A 19,547-nucleotide genomic window follows, 5' to 3' on the forward strand; every position below is an offset into this window, starting at 1 on the left:
GGGAGGCTTCTTCCGCTGCAACAGGGAAGGAAGCCCGAAGCATCCCGTGCTGAGGCGGTAGTCCAAAGATAAGGAGGTGGGACAGTGATTTGCGAAATGTGGGGAGTACAGTGCACCTGATGTTGGCTCCACATCTCCAGGGCTTCTGTATTTTCTCTTGGGGGGGTTTCTATCAGCAGTGGTGAAGGCTGGTCACTAGATGGCAGAAGAGTTGGCCGAGGAAGATTTCGGAATTCCCTTCATCCACCAAGGAACAGTTGCCTTCTTCTTCCAGGGCTGAGAGAGCAAGAGAGAAGCACTGGTCCAAAGTCACTCATTGGATTTGTGCCTAAAGCAGGACTAGACCTCCCCATCTCCTCACTTCTCATCCAGTGTCCATTATTCCAATTGGGTCTCTAAATATCAAGGGATCTTCAGGAGAGCTTTACTTGTTGTCTTCTTTTGAACCTTTATCTCTCCCTCTTCTTGTGGGCTGAGGCCTCTTTTTTCCTTTGTCCCATCTCAGCTCTGCCTTCTGTCTCCCAAGGTCATTCTCCCATGCCTTTATGCCACCTCTCTCTTTTAAACTCCACAGTTCCAGCTCGGATCGTGAACATTTCCGCAGCTGTGACGGTGAACGAAGGAAGCAATGTGAATTTGCTGTGCCTGGCAGTGGGAAAACCGGAACCGACGGTAATTTGGCGACAGCTGAAAGGTGAGGAAAGCTGGAGGAGGTGCTGCCCACCCCCTCACCCCCCATTGCAAGCTACTAATTGCCAGCATAAGTGAGAATGGGTGGGTCAGGGAGCTGTGTTCACACCACATGCTAAACATGATTAAATATAAATGAATCCCTGTTTTCAGAGTTTGCAGGATATTTTGAGTCATGCACTGATCAAATGGCCTGGGGTTCATATAACCACTAACCCCTAGTATCGAACCAAGATTAAAATAGACCAAGTTTAGCATTTGTATGACATCAACTGCTCGTTTTAAACTCTCCAGATTGAGCATGTCTAGACACAGCTTGGGTGCCTCCACAGAGGTGGTGTCTGCCAGGTCTCAAGGCGTCTTTTAAGCAGATGGAATTTAGTCCTAAATGCAGAAATCTGCCTTTTTTTAAAAAAAAAATATCTCTCCCCCTCCCGATCTCATCCCTTATTCCCCCATTTAAATAAATCAAATCAGCCTTTTCTTAAGGCTGCAAAAAAAAAAAAAAATCCATTGAAAAGCTGTGGGCAATATGTATGAAATCCCAGATACTTGGGGTGGAGGAAGGAAAAAGTAGTGAGCTGGGCTGAACAGACAATATTGACGGGGATTGAGATTTTACATGTCAACATAAATCAACATTCCTCCTGGACCCCATAATGAGCAGGATAGAATGCTATTTTATTTATCTGTTGGCTCGGTTTGTTCCTGCCGCAAAAAAAGCCGACTTCCCTTCATGCAGAATTTTGCTTCATTCATAAAAGGAGCACAGCTGCAGCAAAGCGACGCTGCCGAAGATTTGAATTGGAGTTTTGACATTTTGCATGAAATGTTGTGAATGGAAGGGAACAAGGCGAGGTAGCGAGTGATGACATCCTAATAGGAACACTGCATTTCTGACTCACCGGGAGATGGAGCCTTATTGGAGAGCTTCCCTTCCTAACTGTGCATTGTGTTAGAGGCAGCTGACTATTTGGTTTATTGCGTACACCAACAATTTAATCTATAGGTAATCTTAAAACTGGAGGGGGGGTGCCGCGCGCGATGGCTCAGCGGTTAAAGACGCTGCGCTTGGAGAGCTGACAATCCGGGTTCGAGACCCGAGTTCCGCGCAGCAGGGTGAGCTCCTGTTCTTCTCCCAGCTCCTGCTCACCTAACAGTTCGAAAGCATGCAAATGCGAGTAGATAAATAGGACCAATAGAACAATGTAGCCATGCTGTCCACATAATCATGGAAATGGTCTTCGGACAGTGCTGGCTTCCTCGGCCAAGAAACGAAGATGAGCACCGTGCCCTAGAGTCGGACATGATTGACAGGGAAATCTTTACCGTGATCTTAAAACTAGTCAGGCAGTAGCATTACCGTCCCCATCTCCACCTCTGCAGAATATGGCAGTTTCATGACAGTTATGGTAACCGCCACTAGCTCTGAATTTGCTTTCTGCACTCTGATTATCTCGGCCTGGGATCTAACTTTCTTCTCTTTCATTTTTGCAGTAGTACAAGATGTTCTTTGAAAATCAGTGTATTCTTTGAGCTAAAAATCACTTAAGGGTTGGTTGTGAGAATGCCCATTTGGGGCATCCCTCCCTCCTCTGTCTGCCCCTTATGTCTGCCCTGTGTGGGGCAGCCCCTGCATGGAGGAGGCCTGGATAACCGTGTTGTGTCATGTGTGTTTTCTTGTGTGTAAGTCTGTTTGTGTCTGTCTCCCTGCCACTGGCCCTGACCCCGTTCCTGCCTCCCTCCTGCCTCCTTCCCCACAGATGGATTCACCAGTGAAGGAGAGTATCTGGAAATCTCAGAGATCAACCGAGAACAAGCTGGGGAATATGCATGCATCACAGCAAACGGGGTCTCAACACCAGACATCAAACACGTCCTTATCACAGTCAATTGTGAGGCAACTTTTCATTTCCTTCCTGCCCTGCATGCTCACCTGTTTTTATTTTCATTTGCATCTGCAATTCTTGGGTCTGAGTGGGATGGTTTCAACAAAAATAAAATAAAAATAAAAATCAATGATTGGTTTGGAATCTAGGCTTAAAGATCAGCCTTAGGCTTGTGTTGCGTTCACACCTCATGGTCTCAGCAGTTCATATACAAATCTGACAGCTACCTTTTCACCATCTGTATATGTTGATAGTTAGGGCCTATTCTATTCTATTCTATTCTATTCTATTCTATTCTATTCTATTCTATTCTATTCTATTCTATTCTATTCTATTCTATTCTATTCTATTCTATCCTATCCTATCCTATCCTATCCTATCCCCTTCTCTCTTCTCCTCTCCTCTCCTCTCCTCTCCTCTCCTCTCCTCTCCTCTCCTCTCCTCTCCTCTCCTGTTCTCTTCTCTTCTCTTCTCTCTTCTCTTCTCCTCATTCGACCTTTGTAAGTAAGGCAATGCACATAACTAATACTCCCTCATCTTATTTTTTTTCACAACAACAACCTTGTTGTGAGCCTTGGTAGTACAGTGGTTTAAAGCACCCTGTTATTAACACAGCTGCCTGCAATTACTGCAGGTTCGAATCTTACCAGGCTCAAGGTTGACTCAGCCTTCCATCCTTTCTAAAGTAGGTAAATTGAGGACCCAGTTTGTGGGGGCAATAAGATGACTTCGTATAAATATACAAAAGGATGAAGGCTATTGCTTAACGCATTGTAAGCCACCCTGAGTCTCCGGAGAAGGGCGGCATATAAATCAAATAAAAAAAAAAAAAACCTTGTGAGATGGGTTGGGCTGAGAGAGAGTGATTGGGACAAAGTCATCCAGCTGGGTTTCATGCCAAAGGCAGGACTAGAACTCACAGTCTGCTGGTAATTGCCACAATGTCACCCAGCTGGCTTTCATGCCTAAAGCGAGATTAGGACTTCCCATCTCCTAGTGATTGGCCCAAATTCACCCAGCCTCCTTTCATGCCTAAGGTGGAAGTAGAATTCCTAGTCTCCTGCCCCAGCATCTTAAGCTATTATGCCATTCCATCCATTTTTCTTTTTATGACTGGCAATGTGATAAGGGTGGATGGATTTAGTTTCCTTCTTCCCTCCTTGGAATGAACTGAGCTAAAGGGGGTGATGGGAGAAGTTATTTTTTGGAGTTAGAAAGATCATTGAATCCAAATGGGAGGAGTTGGGGATTCTTCTCTGGCTCTTTCCGAGCTTTTTAAGATTTTGCCTTGAAGGTCTTTTCTGCCCATAGTTGAAGGGCTGCAGGAGATGCCTGCAGAGAGAGCGGCTTTCACAGTTGATCTCCAATCCGTTTCTCTATCCATTGCTGTCTTTTCCCAGATCCTCCAATCATCACGGATGTCAAAGATTCCCGCCCCTTGATAGGAAAAACAGCCCTCTTGCGCTGTGAAGCCATGGCTGTGCCCGCTGCGGAATTTCAGTGGTTCAAAGATGACAAGCAGTAAGTCTGTTTTTCCCCATCTCCTTCAGCGTCATTCGTGAGCAGAGACAATGGCACTCTGCCAGCTTTTTAGCGCAGACTTTTCCAAAGGTCTTCAATTCCCAGAATGCCTTGGGATGGATTGGGTAGGAGTTGTGGAATGGAAGTGCCCAACTATCTTGAAGGATGCTTGGAGAACTCTTGTTTTAGGCAAAGAGGACAGTGGCATTTTGGATCCATGAAATAGGGAGAGATCAGTGGTGGAATTCAAATTTTTTTACTGCCGGTTCTGTGGGCATGGTTTGGTGGGCATGGCTTGGTGGGTGTGGCAGGGGAAGGATACTGCAAAATCCCCATTCCCATCCCACTCCAGGGGAAGGATACTGCAAAATCCCCATTCCAGGGGTGGGTTCTACTTACTTTTACTATCAGGTTGCAATGGGGCCGCATGCACAGAAATTCCTGATGATGCCGGGGTCAATGGACGGAGCCTCCCACCGTTTTACTACCAGTTCTTGCGAACCGGTCCGAACTGGGGGCAACCCACCACTGCTCCATTCCCACTCCACTCTGGGGCCAGCCAGAGGTGGTATTTGCCAGTTCTCCGAACTACTCAAAATTTCCGCTACCGGTTTTCCAGAACCTGTCAGAACCTGCTGAATAGCACCCCTGGGGAGAGATGGACTTCACGCTTTCTAAACAAATTCACATTACAACGGAGCACAGAGGAATTTGGAAATTCTCCACTAGGAGAACTTCTCTACTTCTCAAAGGGCAGGAGTCCTCTGAGTGGTGACAAAAACATTGTTCCTGAGGAAAAATATCCACAGATTGAATTGTCTCCTGATGACTTCCTGTGAGATTTAATGGAAGTATGAGAAGGTAATCCAGGAAGGTACCAACTTTCAGAGAGGAGATGAACAATGAAAGGGAGAACGTTCACCCAAACAACTTGGCCGTCTTAAAAATAAAACTTCCATCAAAGAGATATTTGCCAACCTTCTCCTCTCCTTTTCAACAATTTTCAAATCTCATTCCTGCCTCAGTCCTTTTCGGAAGGCCTTGACCACTTGGCTGTTCTTTCGGGCTCATTCCATTAAACGGAATATATCTTAGTGCGTCTCAACTGTTCTTGCTTGTTGTCCTCCGTGGAGTTTTGTTGCATTTCATTTTATATTTGTACGCTGCCTGGAGTTGCATTTGGGAGTTGGATGGTCATATAAATCTAGTGAATACATCCATACAGTATATGATCACTCTTTCCTCAGATTGAAGGAGAACTCTTTAAAATTGGAAGATAATTTTATATTTTTGCACTAATCCAAGCAAAGGATCTATAGATCAGGGGTGTCCTGACAACTTTAAGACTTGTGAACTTCAACATGGCTGGCTGGGGAATTCTGGGAGTTGTGGTCCGTAAGTCTTAAAAGTTGCCAATTTTGGACATTCCTGATCTCTAGCTATCTGTTGAAGATGCTTTAATTTGGTTTATGAGAGAAAGGATCCTTCAGGTCGTCTGGCCTCAAGCCAGTGGTGAAATGTAAAATTTGTTACTACCGGTTCCTGATGATGGTGGTGTGGGTAATGTGACTGGGTGGGCATGGCCAACCTTTTTTTTTTTACTTTTTTAAAGCATTTTTACAACCTATTCGGGTGAATAGGTTGTAAAAAAATGCTTTTAAAAGGTAAAAAGAGGCTCTGATAATCACAGCTGTGGCACGTGATTGTCAGAGTCTTTTTTTTTACCTTTTAAAAGCAGGAAGTAACAACACCTGGGCAGATGGGCGGAGCTTCGCGCCACCATCGCTACCAGTTCTCTGAACCACCTGCCAGAATTGCTACCGGATTGCCCAAACCGGTCCGAACCAGGAGAATTTCACTCCTGCCTCAAGCCCTCCAGGGTTTTAAAACTTAATCTGCGTGTTCTGAATTGGGCTCAGAAACCAGCTGGAAATCCATGCAGTTAGTGAAACACTGGCTTAAGAAATGATCGGATCATCTCGTATAATAGATGGGGAAATAGTCTGGCGCAGCAGACAGACAAATAGCATAGGCTGAAGGATCTGTCTGTGCAGCCAGGCTGCGTGTCTCATTCGTTCAACAACATTCCTTGCTTCTCCCCTTCTGAATTGCAGTCATATTAAACAATCTTGTGGCACGTAGTCGCGATTGTTTAATGCAGATTAATTTGTGATCCACCAAGCAGAACGTTGTGTGTGGTACCCTATCCCTCGGGCAAGGCGGGGGGTGCCTGCATGGGGGAGGCGATAAATCGCCCGTTTTGGCTGCCTGCCTGGGATTGCAATGTAAAGAGCTTGTGAGGACCTGGCAATCTCCAAACAGTGACTAAGCTCAGCTTGGAGGGGGTGGGCAAGCGGCTGCCACAAGTGGGGTAGATCGATGGCTTTTTCGGTTGCGCATTTTGCTAAAGACTCTTGATTGTGCCTGGACATTATTTCTGTAATCCTGACAGCCGCGACATACCCCTCAAAGTATGTTGCACCAAAGCTTCCATCATCCTTACGCAGATTAGCAAGCCTCTGGAGATGAGGACATCCTAGGGCAATAAATCGGAAGGGCAGCTGTGAACACCATAAAATCTTGAAGTTTATTTATTTATTTATAACCTGCCTTTATTATTTTTGTAAGTAACTTAGGGTGGCAAACATATCCAACACACCTTCATCCTTCTACTTTCAGGGTAAATTGGACTAAGAGAGAGTTACTGGCCCAAGCTCACCCAACCAGCTTTCATGTCTAAGGCAAGGCTAGAATTTACCATCTCCTGGTGATTGGGCCAAAGTCACCCAGCTGGCTTTTATGCCTAAGGCAGGACTAGAACTTACCATCTCCTAGTGATTGGCCCAAAGTCACCCAGCTGGCTTTTACTGATAAGGTGGGACTAGAACTCACAGTCTCCAGTTTTCTAGCCCGGTACCTTAACTACCAGACCAAACTGATTCTTGTTGCATTTAGTTCCCAAGCTCTCAAGGGCTCTTAATTTGCTGCTTCTTTAAAGTCCACCTAGAGTGAAGCTCAGTTTTCCCGTCTCTTTTAACCATACCGTATTTTCAACAGCTCATCTCCTCAAATTCTGAAGGCTCTCTGAAAGATCTTTTGCTAAACAGGGGTTAGGTGGGAAGGGAAAAGTGGGCAAATACAGATGTCATCTCACAGTTATGGGCTAGCAACAGTGGTGGTATTCAGCCGGTTCTATTCGGTTCGAGCAAACCGGTAGCGGCGGCTGCGGGTGGCTCCACCCACCTGTCCGGACGTAATCACGTGCCATTTATCTACGTTTTTGACACTCTGCGCATGCACGGAGCTGGCACGTGCGAGCATAGCAAGCACTCACATTTGTGAACTGGTAGTGAAGGTAAGTGAATTCCACCCCTGGCTAGCAATACCCATCTTCAGTGAGTGCACGGTTGTATAATGTCTCCACACTTGGGAAATCTAAATTCGTTTACAGTACCATAGCAGAGATTATATCTGAAAGGAAGACAGCTATTCCTGGGCGAAGAGAGGTATAATTGTGCAGGGAACAAGTTGTTATTGTTCTGTCTTTCTGGACTCATGAAAGAATGGAGCTCACCTGTTCCTCAGAACCAATTTTCCAATTTTGCCAAGACTGACACCTGACAATGTGATTTTTCTATGGCTTGCACATTAGCCTCTCTTCCATTTCTCTTCCTGTGTTAGGCTGGTGATAAAAGTTCATGGTCCCATTCTCCTGAGTCTTTGGGGGGTGCTGTTTGTAGTTAGAAGCACTTAGAGAAAGGAAACTGCCACTCTTTATCTTCTTTTATTAGGAAACAGTGACAGTGTCCGTGGGTGTGCGGGAAGTCAAATACCAAAATAAAGGGGAAAACTATAACCACCGCACAGTGGGAGGTGGGAGGGAAGAATTCAGTAATACTAGATGAAAAACTCAAAATTCTGATGGTTGTCAGGCTGTAGAAGGTGTTATATATCATCCCAATGGCCATAAAATCCTGAAAGTTGCATTTAGTGCACAAGCGTAGGGCTCTCAATTTGGCGGGTCATGGAGTCAAACTTTCTATTGTGTACCGTGTTTCCCCGAAAATAAGACCCTGTCATATATTTTTTTGAACCCTGAAATAAGCGTTTGGCCTTATTTTCAGGGACGTCTTGTTATTTCGGGGCGCGTGGAAGAAACCAGAGGAAATGGTGGGGACCGGCTGCACATGTATTTAAATATTTCCGGGGAGGGCTTATTTTCAGGGGGGGGCTTATTTTAAACACATGCGCTCAAAAGCCCGATTGGGCTTATTATCAGGGGATGTCTTATTTTTAGGGAAACAGGGTAGGAGATTCATAATGGATCTAAAAACCATCTGGGGGAAAGGGGAGGTTGGATTGGAATCAGAGTTGTAATGTTGAGGAAAAGAGAGATTGCGCCTTTTCTGTGTATTTGCCCAAATCTAAATAAACTTCCCAACCGGCAAGACGGTTGAAACCAGTGTTGTTGTTTTTTTCAACCTTGGTCACTTTAAGAGGTGTGAACTTCAACTCCCAGAATTCCTTAGCCAGCACAGAATTCTGGGAGTTGAAGTCCATACTTCTTAAAGAAGCCAAGGTTGGGGGGAAAAAAAACCACCACTGGTTTAAATCATGGAACCTGTAGCAGAGTTACACAGAAAAGTGTTTAATGGTGAATCCCGCTACTTTTATTTCCTCATATTTCTTGTGAGGTGGAACAAGGTTTTGGAAGCCCATTTCTATCAAGACTCCTCTCTTCACAGTAGCCTTGATTTTACTCTAATCTGGTGTTTCCTTGTGTGACCTGAAATTAACCATGGACCTGAAACTGCTTCTGATCCTATTTTCCAAAATCTGAAATGATAATAACCCAAAGCGACTGAGCGTTTGAACATGTACAGAGCGTCTCTCGCTGTCAAAGAACCCTTTGCCTATCTGGGATATGGATGAAAATCTTTTGAGGTTTAGCAAATCTTCCAAGAAACATTAATCACCACTTTATAGGTTTTCCCCACTGCTTGAAAATGATCCAGTAAAAGGAAAATGAACGACTGTGAGATATTGAATTTTATATTACTGGACAGAAAATCTCTGCATCTCCCTGTCTTTCTAATTCATATGCAATTGGAGGAAAGAGAAATGACTCTAGAAATTGCTTTGAAGGAGAAGAGCATTTCCACAGACCTGTTTGGGGAATGGAGTATCTGATATTATTTAGTGATGAAGAGACTGAGGTTTTTGTGGGAGTGTGTGTGAATATCTCAGGGGTGTCAAACTGGATTTCTTCGACGGCCAAATCAGCATTGTAGTTCTCCTCTGCGGGCCGGCCGGGGTGGCTGGGGAGAGACAGGACGGACACCTCCTGCAGCACCCTACCAGCCAAAACGGGGCACGGGGGAACCTCGTGTGGCTCACGCATGCCCCGTTTTTGGCCTGGATGGCCTCCTGCAGCACCCTGCTGGCCAAAACAAGGTGTATGTGGGGGGCTCACATGGCCCCGTGGCCCATTTTGGCCAGCAGAAGTGCTGCAGGAGGCCGTCCAGGCCAAAAATAAGGCACGCCCCCCCATGCCCTGTTTTGGCTTCCAGAGGCACTGCAGACCAGTCCTTTGCTATTTTCAGGCTGACTTATGACTGATTGTCACTCTTACAACCATTGCATCATCCCCAAGGTTATGTGATAAACATTTGGGCACTTGGCAACCGGCATGTATTTAACCATTATGGCAGCGTCTTTGGGGGGGGGCTGTCATGTGATTTGTGAAAATGGCCCCAGAGTGGGCACCACCACCACCACCACCTGTGCCCCATTTTGGGCATAGAAGGCCTCCCTGCACTTACCTGGGAGCCAAAGTGAGGTGCATGGGGACTCCTGGAAGGGACGTGGCCAGCCAGCAATTTAACTTTTCGTCAGGCCCTAAAAACTCATCTCTTTCAGTTAGCTGGTCTCTCTTGATTTTATGATTTTATGGTTGATTTTAAATTTTGATATGGATTTTAAATTGATAAATTTTAAACTATGGGCCAAATTTAATTATTTTAAATCTATTTTTAATCGTACTTTGTTTATAAATGTTTTATTTTGGCTGTTCGCCGTCCTGAGTCCGAAAGGAGAAGGGCGGTATAGAAATTTGAATAATAAAATAAATAAATAAACTACCGGTTCACACAAATTGGCCTGAACCAGCTGAATCCCATCACTGGGTCTACATGTACAAACCTCTCTTCTCCCCCTCTTCTAATACAATAGTCCTTTTTCTCCCTCTGCACACAATACTTTAACTATTTACTTTCTCATTGTCTCCCTCTTCCTAGCAGATTAATTAGTGGCTCGGATGGACTTCAGATCCAGAACGAACGCACACGCTCCATATTGCTCTTCACAAATGTTACCGTTCGACATTACGGAAATTACACCTGCCTGGCTTCTAACAGCTTGGGCTCCTACAATGTCAGCTTACGGCTTATCAGTGAGTCTTTCCTTCTCCCTCTCTTTTCATGCTTTGCAAACTTCTGGGGCTTACCCTAAATTTTGTGCTACCTGCAGGAAATTTTAGAAGCCAGAGCTCCTTGTGGTACCTGGAGACAACCTCACCTGGAGGTCCTCTGGATAGTTTTGTCTATGGAGATTCTCAGTCATCCAGGTCATGATTGTCCCAAAGGTGCTTCTTTTTTTCCCCAAAAAAAGTAACTGGACTTTTTTTTCCCTTGAAGAGGTTTCACTTCTCATCCAAGAGGTTTCTTCAGTTCTGAAGAAGAACTCTGAAGAAGCTTCTTGGGTAAGAAGTGAAATGTTTTCATGTAAAAACCAAGTCCGGTCAGCTTTACGACTCTGGATAGATTGTTGTCCTTTCAAGCAGAGGGTATGGGAGAACAGCAAGAAGGTGGGGGAAGTTTGGCATGTTTTCACACAGGAAAAAAAAAACAGTGTATGCAAGGAATCTAAGACCTAAGAGTAAAAAATTATTGAAAAAATAGACAGTAACAGGGCAAGGTATATGAAGCTCTTAATTTTAAGACCGTTCTGAAAGGGACGCAGAGGCTCAGGGGATAAGACGCTGAGCTTGTTGATCGAAAGGTTGGCAGTTCAGCGGTTCAAATCCCTAGTGCCGCGTAATGGGGTGAGCTCCTGTTCCTTGTCCCAGCTTCTGCCAGCCTAGCAGTTCGAAAGCACGTAAAAAATGCAAGTAGAAAAATAGGGACCACCTTTGGTGGGAAGGGAACAGCATTCCGTGCGCCTTTAGCATTTGGTCATGGCAGCCAAGGAGACATCTTTGGACAGCGCTGGCTCTTCGGCTTTGAAACGGAGATGAGCACCGCCCCCTAGAGATGTGCGAGGGGAACCTTTACCTTTACCTTTAAGGATGTTCTAAGGATTTGTATTGATTCTGAGTTGAATCAGTTTGTGTGGTCCTTGGTGCTTTCTGAGTTTGTTTGCTTTCTTGCAGACATTTCATGACTTAACTAGTAACATCATCCGTGCCCTGATAATGTTACCTAGTTTGGTAATGAAATGTCTGCAAGAAAACAACCAGGCTCAGAAAGCACCAAGGACCCCATAATTCAATACTGAGCTACAAATATTCCCTTCTGTTGAATCAGTTTATATTTTCTTAACATCCTGCGGTTCATCATCCCAAAGCTGAATGATATTTTCAAACTTTTGGGAAGAATTAGTCGTCTCAGAAGGCTTTACGTCTAGTCTTTCTTTATAGAACGTAATTGTCCACGGAGTCTTACCTCTTTTTTCAGACTACAGGTAGTCCTTGACATATAACCAGTTGCTTAGTGACTGTTTGAAGTTACAGAGGACTCAGAAATGTTACTTATGACCCAATTCCAAAGTTCCAACTTTGAACGGTTACCCAATGAACTGTTTTAATGTCGAGGACGACCTACATGGAAGTCTAACTCTGCCCACAGCCAGGAGTTCGATTTTGACTGGCTCAAGGTTGACTCAGCCTTCCATCCATTCCGAGGTTGGTAAAATGAGGACCCAGATTCTTGGGGCCAATATCCTGATATTGCAAACCACTAGGATTGCGGAGTGGTATATATGTCTAAATCAGAGGTGGGATTCCCTTCCCTTCCCTACCGGTTCGCAAATGTGAGCGCGTATGCAGTAGTCCCGTATTATGTCCAGGTGGGTGGGCGGAACTTCCCGCAGTTGCTGCTACCGGTTCAGAACATCAACAATGGCAACCTCTTATTTTTCTTTTTTTCTCCCAGGACCGGGTTCTCTGGACAATGTAGCGGTGGCCAGCACAGAACCTCCTGTCCTTTTGGGTTTGCTGTCATCTGTTTTTGTGACTCTGTTGTTTAAGATTTAGGGCGCCTGGGAAACGATGCAGAACAAGGAAACGGAAACAGGTGAAAGGGAAAGAATCCAAGAGAGGGGGAGAAAGAGAAAGGAAGATATCTCTACTTTCTGGAGAGAGAAAAAAAATGAAGAAAGAAAGAGGGAGAGAGAGAGAGAGAGAGAAATGAAATTTATCAAGAACCCATCACTGTGAGGGATAGAAGAAAACAAACAAACAAAAACGACAACAAAAATATGCATTTGTTTCTACCGCCATTTCTCTTCACCCTTCATCTCAGACACTTTCGGTTGAACTACTTGTGGTTTAACACAACTACAAAGACACAGGGCTCTAACAGTGGATGGCAACGCAACAATCCCCCTTCTCCTCCAGCTCTGCGATTTTAATAGAGAGATCTCCTCCTCTTCCTTGGGCCAGTTGGCCTTCTGAATGCACGGAACCTGGAATGTTGATTCCACAAAAGGGTTGTTTGATTGTTATCGCTTTTATTATGATTGTTAATTTTCTTTGGGGTTGTTGTTGGTTTGGGGGATTTTTTTTTTTTTGCTCTTTTTTTTTTTTCTGGTGGACATTTCTCACCAGGAGGTTCCTTTTTTTTTTTTTTTTTTTTTTGGTTATTTACTAGGTTGAGAATCTTGACATTCATTTAACCAGGTTATTTCAGGTGGTGTGGGCCAGCTTAGCAGACAAGGACCAGGCAGAGACTCAATAATTTTGGTTAGGTCTCGCAGCCTGGGCTTTGTCCTTGTCTGTGTCCTCACGAGAAACATTGGCAACTTCAAGTTCAACTCAACGCATGAAAGTGGTCCAACGTTCTGCACTTGGGCTGCATCTCGGTGACCTGCAAGATCCTCTTTGCTGCCATCTCAGCATCTTTGGAAGACGGATGAAAGAAATCTGCATTTTTCAGGCATGGCATTTAAGCTATCGGGGTAAGAATGACTCCTGCCAATGATTGCTAGAGGTAACTTTCTGTTGTCTAGAGACAAAGACTAAAAAAAAATAGGAACAAATGGTCTGGCTCTTTGACCATCCTGGAAATTTTCTTGCTTTTTACCTTTGGGGTGAGGGGGGGGAGGTATATTATTCGCTGGAAAACCGTGGCTTGGGACATCTGCCAGCTGTTTAATTCGCTTCCGTTTTCCTTTCTTTCTTTTCTTTTGCACTTTTCACAAAACCTTTTCCCTACTCCCGGCAAGTCATGTCACTCTGTCACACAACCAGCTGACTTAACGGTTTCTCACTCGGTGGTCAATTTCGTAACAAAACAACCGTGCCCTGAAAGGTTTTCCATATTTCTGTCTCTGTTCTGATTTTTTTTAAAATTTTATTTTCATGTCCTTGTGAGAAACACTCTTCAGGTTCTTTTTTTGTCGATTGCACTTTGGAATACGGGATCACAGGTGTGCTTACTCACACATTTTCAAACAACTGGGTGTGCGCGGTAGAGCTTAGAAATCGGTATCTAGAGATAGCATGCAAAAATTTAAATGCTCGTCATTGAAACCTGACAGTGAGTTTCAAATTTTTTTACTACCGGTTCTGTGGGTGTGGCAGGGAAAGGATACTGTAAAATCTCCATTCCCTCCCCGCTCCAGGGGAAGGATACTGCAAAATCCCCATTCCTTCCCCAGTCCAGGGGAAGGATACTGCAAAATCTCCATTTCTTTCCGATCAGTTGGGACTCGGGAGGCAGAGAATAGATGGGGGCGGAGCCAGTCAGAATTTTTACTACCGGTTCTCCGAACTACTCAAAATTTCCGCTACCGGTTCTCCAGAACTGGTCAGAACCTGCTGAAACCCACCTCTGCTCGTCATCCTTCAAGTTGCAAAGATAAACTTAAGAGGGTGTCAACCGATCTTCTGCTAACATAACAAGCCCAAACTCCTTTATTATTATGGTAGGTTACTTATACTTATCATGGTAGGTTTGTAAAGTAACACCATTAAGGTTGATAATGGCCGTATTCACACCATCTCTTTAACCAACGTTATTAAATTTATGCATTTTCTCATGTTGCGCAATCTATCAAACCCTAAACATATCCTAAGGGCCTGGTTTCATGCAAGATCTAAAAGATATAGCCAGGGCTGAAACTCACCTAGTGTAGCATGCTGCGTGAATGTAGGCAATAGGTCCTTATCAAACTTGGTTAAATATGTCGTGTGAATGCAGTCAACATGTTGCCTTCCCCAAGAGAAGATGGTTGGAAGTGGAAGATATCTATGTGTGGCAAATGTGCTTATCCTACTTTTGCATCTGGATATAGTTTGACAGGTTTCTGCCTTTAAGAGATTGAAATTCCAGGTAACAGAAGACAAATGGCTGCTGCTAAAAACCGGAGTAAGATGCATGAGACAAGGTCTGTCAAGCAAAGATGGAATTTCTTCCATAAATCTTCTTAGTATTGCTTTCCTCTGGCTCCGTTCACACAACATAGGTAGCCTAGTTACAGCATTTATCCATGTTCTGGGTTTATAATGCAAGTGAACTCAGTGGACTGGGTTCACACAATGGGCCAGATCATTTATTCAAAAAAACACAAAACCAACAAACCATTAAACCAAGATCAAAAGTTACCAAAGTTGGCATGTTGTATGAATACTGTCCACTAGAAGTGTAAACTGAACTAGTTTTGAGTGTTGGGTGGAGCCAGGCATCAAACTCTTGTGCTAAATTTCTCTCTGTGTGTAGAAAGGAATTGCTTATCTCCAGGCGGAAAGAAGACGAGGTAGAAAAATTCCTACCGCAAGTATGAAGCTCTTAGAGAGGTTCTGTTTTAGAGGCAGGGAAGTTTGGGAAGAAGTAGAAAACTTTCTCTTGAGGTCCTTCTGGGCTGGATGAGTGGATATTTCTCACCCTGGGCCACTTTCAAACACGTGGATTTCAACTTGCTAGCTGGGGAAGTCTGGGAGTTGAAATCCACCATCTGAAAGGGGCCAAGGTTGAGAATTAACTGCTTCACAGGGCAGCTCTGTATCCCAGATAAATTTTACGTGTAAATCGAACGAATTAAATCCCCAACCTATTCCAGTTCTGTCATCAGAAATTGGTTATTTTTTTTTCAATACAATATTATATGTCCTCCTAACATAGCACAAGTAGTACAAGAGCACCATTTCTGAATATGCTAGGAGGATAAAAATGCACCAGGAATGCATCTTTTATATATATATATTCCGGTTTATATATATAATCTCGGATGTTTTCCCGCGTCATTGTAAATAAATTGGTTAAAATGTTTAAAATTCTGGTTAAAATCCCAGCTTAAAATCTTCTAAAAATCCTTACAGAGCAAACCAAAAGCCCAGTTGCCTCTTGGAAAAAAGTACCTTTGGAACAGTGGTGAAATCCTGCCGGTTTTGTCCGGCTCGTGCGAACCGGTAGTGGTGGTGCATGGTTCAGTGAACTGGTAGCGGTGGCAGTATGAGTCTCCACCCACCCGCCCAGATATTGTTACTTCCTGGTTTTAACCAGGAAGTTACTCATTTTTGACCCTCTGAGCATGTGCAGAAGGCTTTGTGCATGCGCAGAGGGTCAAAAATCAGAAGTGACGATGGCGCATGCACTTCCGAACTGGTAGGGAAGGTAAGTAGATTTCACCCCTGCTTTGGGATGATTATGCTATTATGGGTTTTTTTTTGTAGTATTACACATCGCTGATGGAAAAAGAGGTGAAGAAGGAATTGCGGGGAAATGCAGCCGTGCATTTTCTGTAAAGTATCCTCAATCCTTTACCCACCGTTGACCAAAAAGTGAAGATGTGTTCACAGATTTTTATTTCGACAGCATAGGATCGAAAGCTTCCGGTTTTCCTAACAGCTTTGTGTCTGTTTCTAAGATAAAGCGTGCGAAATATGCAAAAAAAAAAAAAGAAAGAAATTATGGGAATGTATAGTATTTGCACCATTTATTTAAGTTGTTGTTACACCTCCGCTTTTCTCGCCCCTAACATTTGATTAGCATTATGCAGGTATCTGATGTTCGGTTCGTATTTAAACACAGATTATGTGCAGCTCAAATGCAGCTTTGTAAAAACCACCGTGAGAGAAATATCATTGGATGGGATCATGTCAGTAGAAGTCAAGAAAAGCTCTGGGCTTTTCCTTTGACAAAGCCAGGATAACTATGAAAATAGACTGAGGATTTTCATGTTGCTGAATGTCTAAAAGCGCTGATAGAGAACTTTTGATGGGGCTTGGCATGCCAAAAATTTGGAAAATGCCTAACTTGACACGTGTTCCCCAGTGGTGGGTTGCTCCCGGTTCGCACCGGTTTGGGAGAACCGGTAGTAGCGTCGGCGGGAGGCTCCGCCCACCTGCCCGGAAGTCATCAAATATGCTCTGCGCAAGTGCAGAAGCTTCTGTGCAAAACCCTCTCTGGGCTTTTGAATTTGAGCTTATATTCTGATTGGTTGTCAGACTCCCATGGGGCCATGCAGGGGCAACTCTGTAGGTTGTGTTTTTGAGTCCCAAGCTTGGTTGAGCCTTGCTGGGTGATGATGTAATGAAGGTGCTTTGGGCAATTCCTATTATGGCTCTGCCTGAAGGAGGTAGATCTTTGTGATGTAGAATGGACTGGCCCAGGCCTTAATGGCCCATTGACAAAGGGGGTGGGGGCTGAGTTTCTGCCTCCCTTTTAGGGGAAATATTCTGCCCTTTTAATATCTCCTAAAATATCTCATTTTCCTAGGAGAGGGGAGGAGTGGATGCTAACTTCCTACAGGAGGAAAGAGACGTGTCAGCACTTCAACCTGCATTTACTCTAGTGCTGACATAAGGAGAAGCAAATGCATCTGGAAAGGGACGTTTGACTTTTCACCTACTTATTTTCCCTGGAGATAATATCCCCTAGGAAATGAGATGGGAGGGGGGAAATTCCTTTGAGCTGGAGTAGATTAGGGGTAGAATGACTTGGAAGATGGCCAATGTGTGCAGGGAAGTGGGGAACGGAAAGGGAGGGTTTGGGGGCTGGAAGTCAGTGTTGGCTTCGATTGGAGTCGGGTTAGAATGTCGTGCTTAATAAATAGGAGTTTTTCTTCAAAGACTTTGTTTGAAATGCAATTTATTTGAGACGACCTCGAAACTTGACAAGACGAACAAGACGTTTCCCGTCTCATCCAAGAAGTTTCATCAAGGCTTCACTGATGAATTTTCTTGGATAAAAAGCACAATGCCTTTTTCTTCTTTCCCAAGGGGAAAAAAACAACACTTCAGTTGCCTTTTGAGAAAAGCATCTTTGATTCAAGAACGGTTGTTGTTGGTGGGTTGGTGAATGCTGGTGTGTCACCCAAAAACATGGCGTGTCACCAGTGGTGGATTGCTACCGGTTCTCCCCGGTTCGGGCAAACCAGTAATAGCAATTTGATGTCATCAAATACACTCTGCGCATGTGCAGAGCGCGAGCGAACCGGTAACCAAGATAAGTGAAACCCACCACTGCGTGTCACCTTTGACACGCGTGTCGTAGGTTCTCCATCACTGCCCCAAGTCCTGTCTCCTGGGCCCTCTCCTCAACTAGCAAAACTTACACAAAGAAAGTTTGGCTTTTAAAATGGGGTAAAGTTATGCAAAACTTTAGTTAGTTTTGCAGCGTTTGTGGAGGTAGTGAAACCCCCAGCTTTTTCCTGGTTCTCACCTTATTACGAAATTTCAGGCATTTGGGGAAGTGGATAGTAGAAGGAACTGTAGAAATAATCAAGAATGTGCACACTTTCCCAGGAAAAGCCACTCTCTGCAATGGTTGAGCAAAACCGCCCATTCAGTTTGATGGTACTACAGAATCCGGTTCTTCCAGGAGTTTGGCAGGTGCATGTCCAGCTTTCCCTCCTCTCTTTATTATTACCTTTATTAGGCAATTATTGTTATTCAGCTTTCCTTAGCCTGACCATGTTGGTTGAGCCAGATGAGCATTATAATGCAACGCATCTGGAGGTTTCAGATTTGGGGAAAATTCTTGTGATTGCAAGATATACTGAAGAGCAGGGCGTAAAGGAGAACAGAATCCAGAAAGGAAATCGGGGTGAAAATTGGAGATGCTGTAACTAGAGGTAATCCTCAACTTACAACAGTTTATTTAGTGACCGTTCGAAGTTAACGGCGTCATTGAAAAAAGTGATTTATAACCATTTTTCACACTTAATGACCGTTGCAGCATCCTTATGATCACATGTTCAAAATTCAGACACTTGGCAACTGATTCATACTTATGGTGGCTGCAGTGTCCCATGGTCCCAGGTGATTCTTTTTTGCTACCTTCTGACACATAAAGTAAATGGGGAAGCAATATTTAACAACTGTGTTACTAACTTAACAACTGTAGAGATTCACGTAACAGCTGTAGAAAAAAAAGGTCATAAAATGGGGCAAAACTCACTGAACGACTATCTCGCTTAGCGACAGAAATGTTGGGCTCAATTGTGGTCATAAGTCGAGGACTACCTGTATGCTTTCAGCCACAAAGGGAAATATATAGCTCGTGGCTCCGTTGCTTAAGTCTCAGCGTTTTTTTCTAAGGGGAAAAAAAAATCTGGTTTGAACTGGCAGCTCTCCAAGACCGTGGTCATTTGCATACATAAGGATTAGGTCTGTATTTACTGATAAAGCTCCAGGAGATTTGCAATAGGTCACAGGGATTTCTGACTTCAGCATTTTTAATGCTAGAACATTAAAGAAAAAAAGACAAAAGTGACAGTAAGGCAGGCCTGAAGTTAAACTGATCCAATAAAGAAAGTTTGAAACAGCCACGAGGATGTTGGATGTATGGATGTAGTAAGTCAGTGATGGCTAACCTTTTCCGGACCAAATACCCAAAGCGCCCGCGCATGTGTGCATGCAAATACACATGTGTGCCCAAACCCCCAAAATGTAATGCGTGTGCAGCCCCTGCACACACGCTCCCCACACATGCACACACGGGCCCTTGCACATGCCACACACCCCGCGCATGCATGGCAGAGACCTGAAGACCAAGTGGCCAGCAGGAGGCTCGGGCACATGCGCAGCGGAGCTGAACTGGGGCGACGGCTCGCGTGCCATCAGAGAGGGCACTGCGTGCCACCTCTGGCACACGTACCATAGATTCGCCATCATGGTAGTAGGTGGTTTATTCGGTTCAGAATGCGTCTTTTGCAGACACAGAGGAC

General features: G+C 44.4%; 1 protein-coding gene across 2 annotated transcripts in view; it reads left to right on the top strand.

Annotated features, from left to right (window-relative positions):
- Positions 1–15,651, top strand: part of IGLON5 (IgLON family member 5) — a 112,651-nt gene extending 97,000 nt beyond the window's left edge. The window contains exons 4-8 of one of the 2 annotated variants that reach the window (XM_034423758.3): positions 575–694; positions 2,454–2,585; positions 3,980–4,100; positions 10,400–10,551; positions 12,311–15,651. In XM_034423758.3, coding sequence (XP_034279649.2) covers positions 575–694; positions 2,454–2,585; positions 3,980–4,100; positions 10,400–10,551; positions 12,311–12,411 — 626 coding nt within the window. In that variant the 3' untranslated portion in view covers positions 12,412–15,651. Of the gene's footprint in view, positions 1–574; positions 695–2,453; positions 2,586–3,979; positions 4,101–10,396; positions 10,552–12,310 lie in introns of both variants that reach the window. The other variant, XM_034423757.3, reaches the window with a different exon arrangement.
- Positions 15,652–19,547: the final 3,896 nt, after the last annotated feature.

This window comes from Pantherophis guttatus, chromosome 10 (assembly GCF_059756535.1).
Source record: "Pantherophis guttatus breed Tessera chromosome 10, ASM5975653v1, whole genome shotgun sequence".
NCBI lineage: Eukaryota > Metazoa > Chordata > Lepidosauria > Squamata > Colubridae > Pantherophis > Pantherophis guttatus.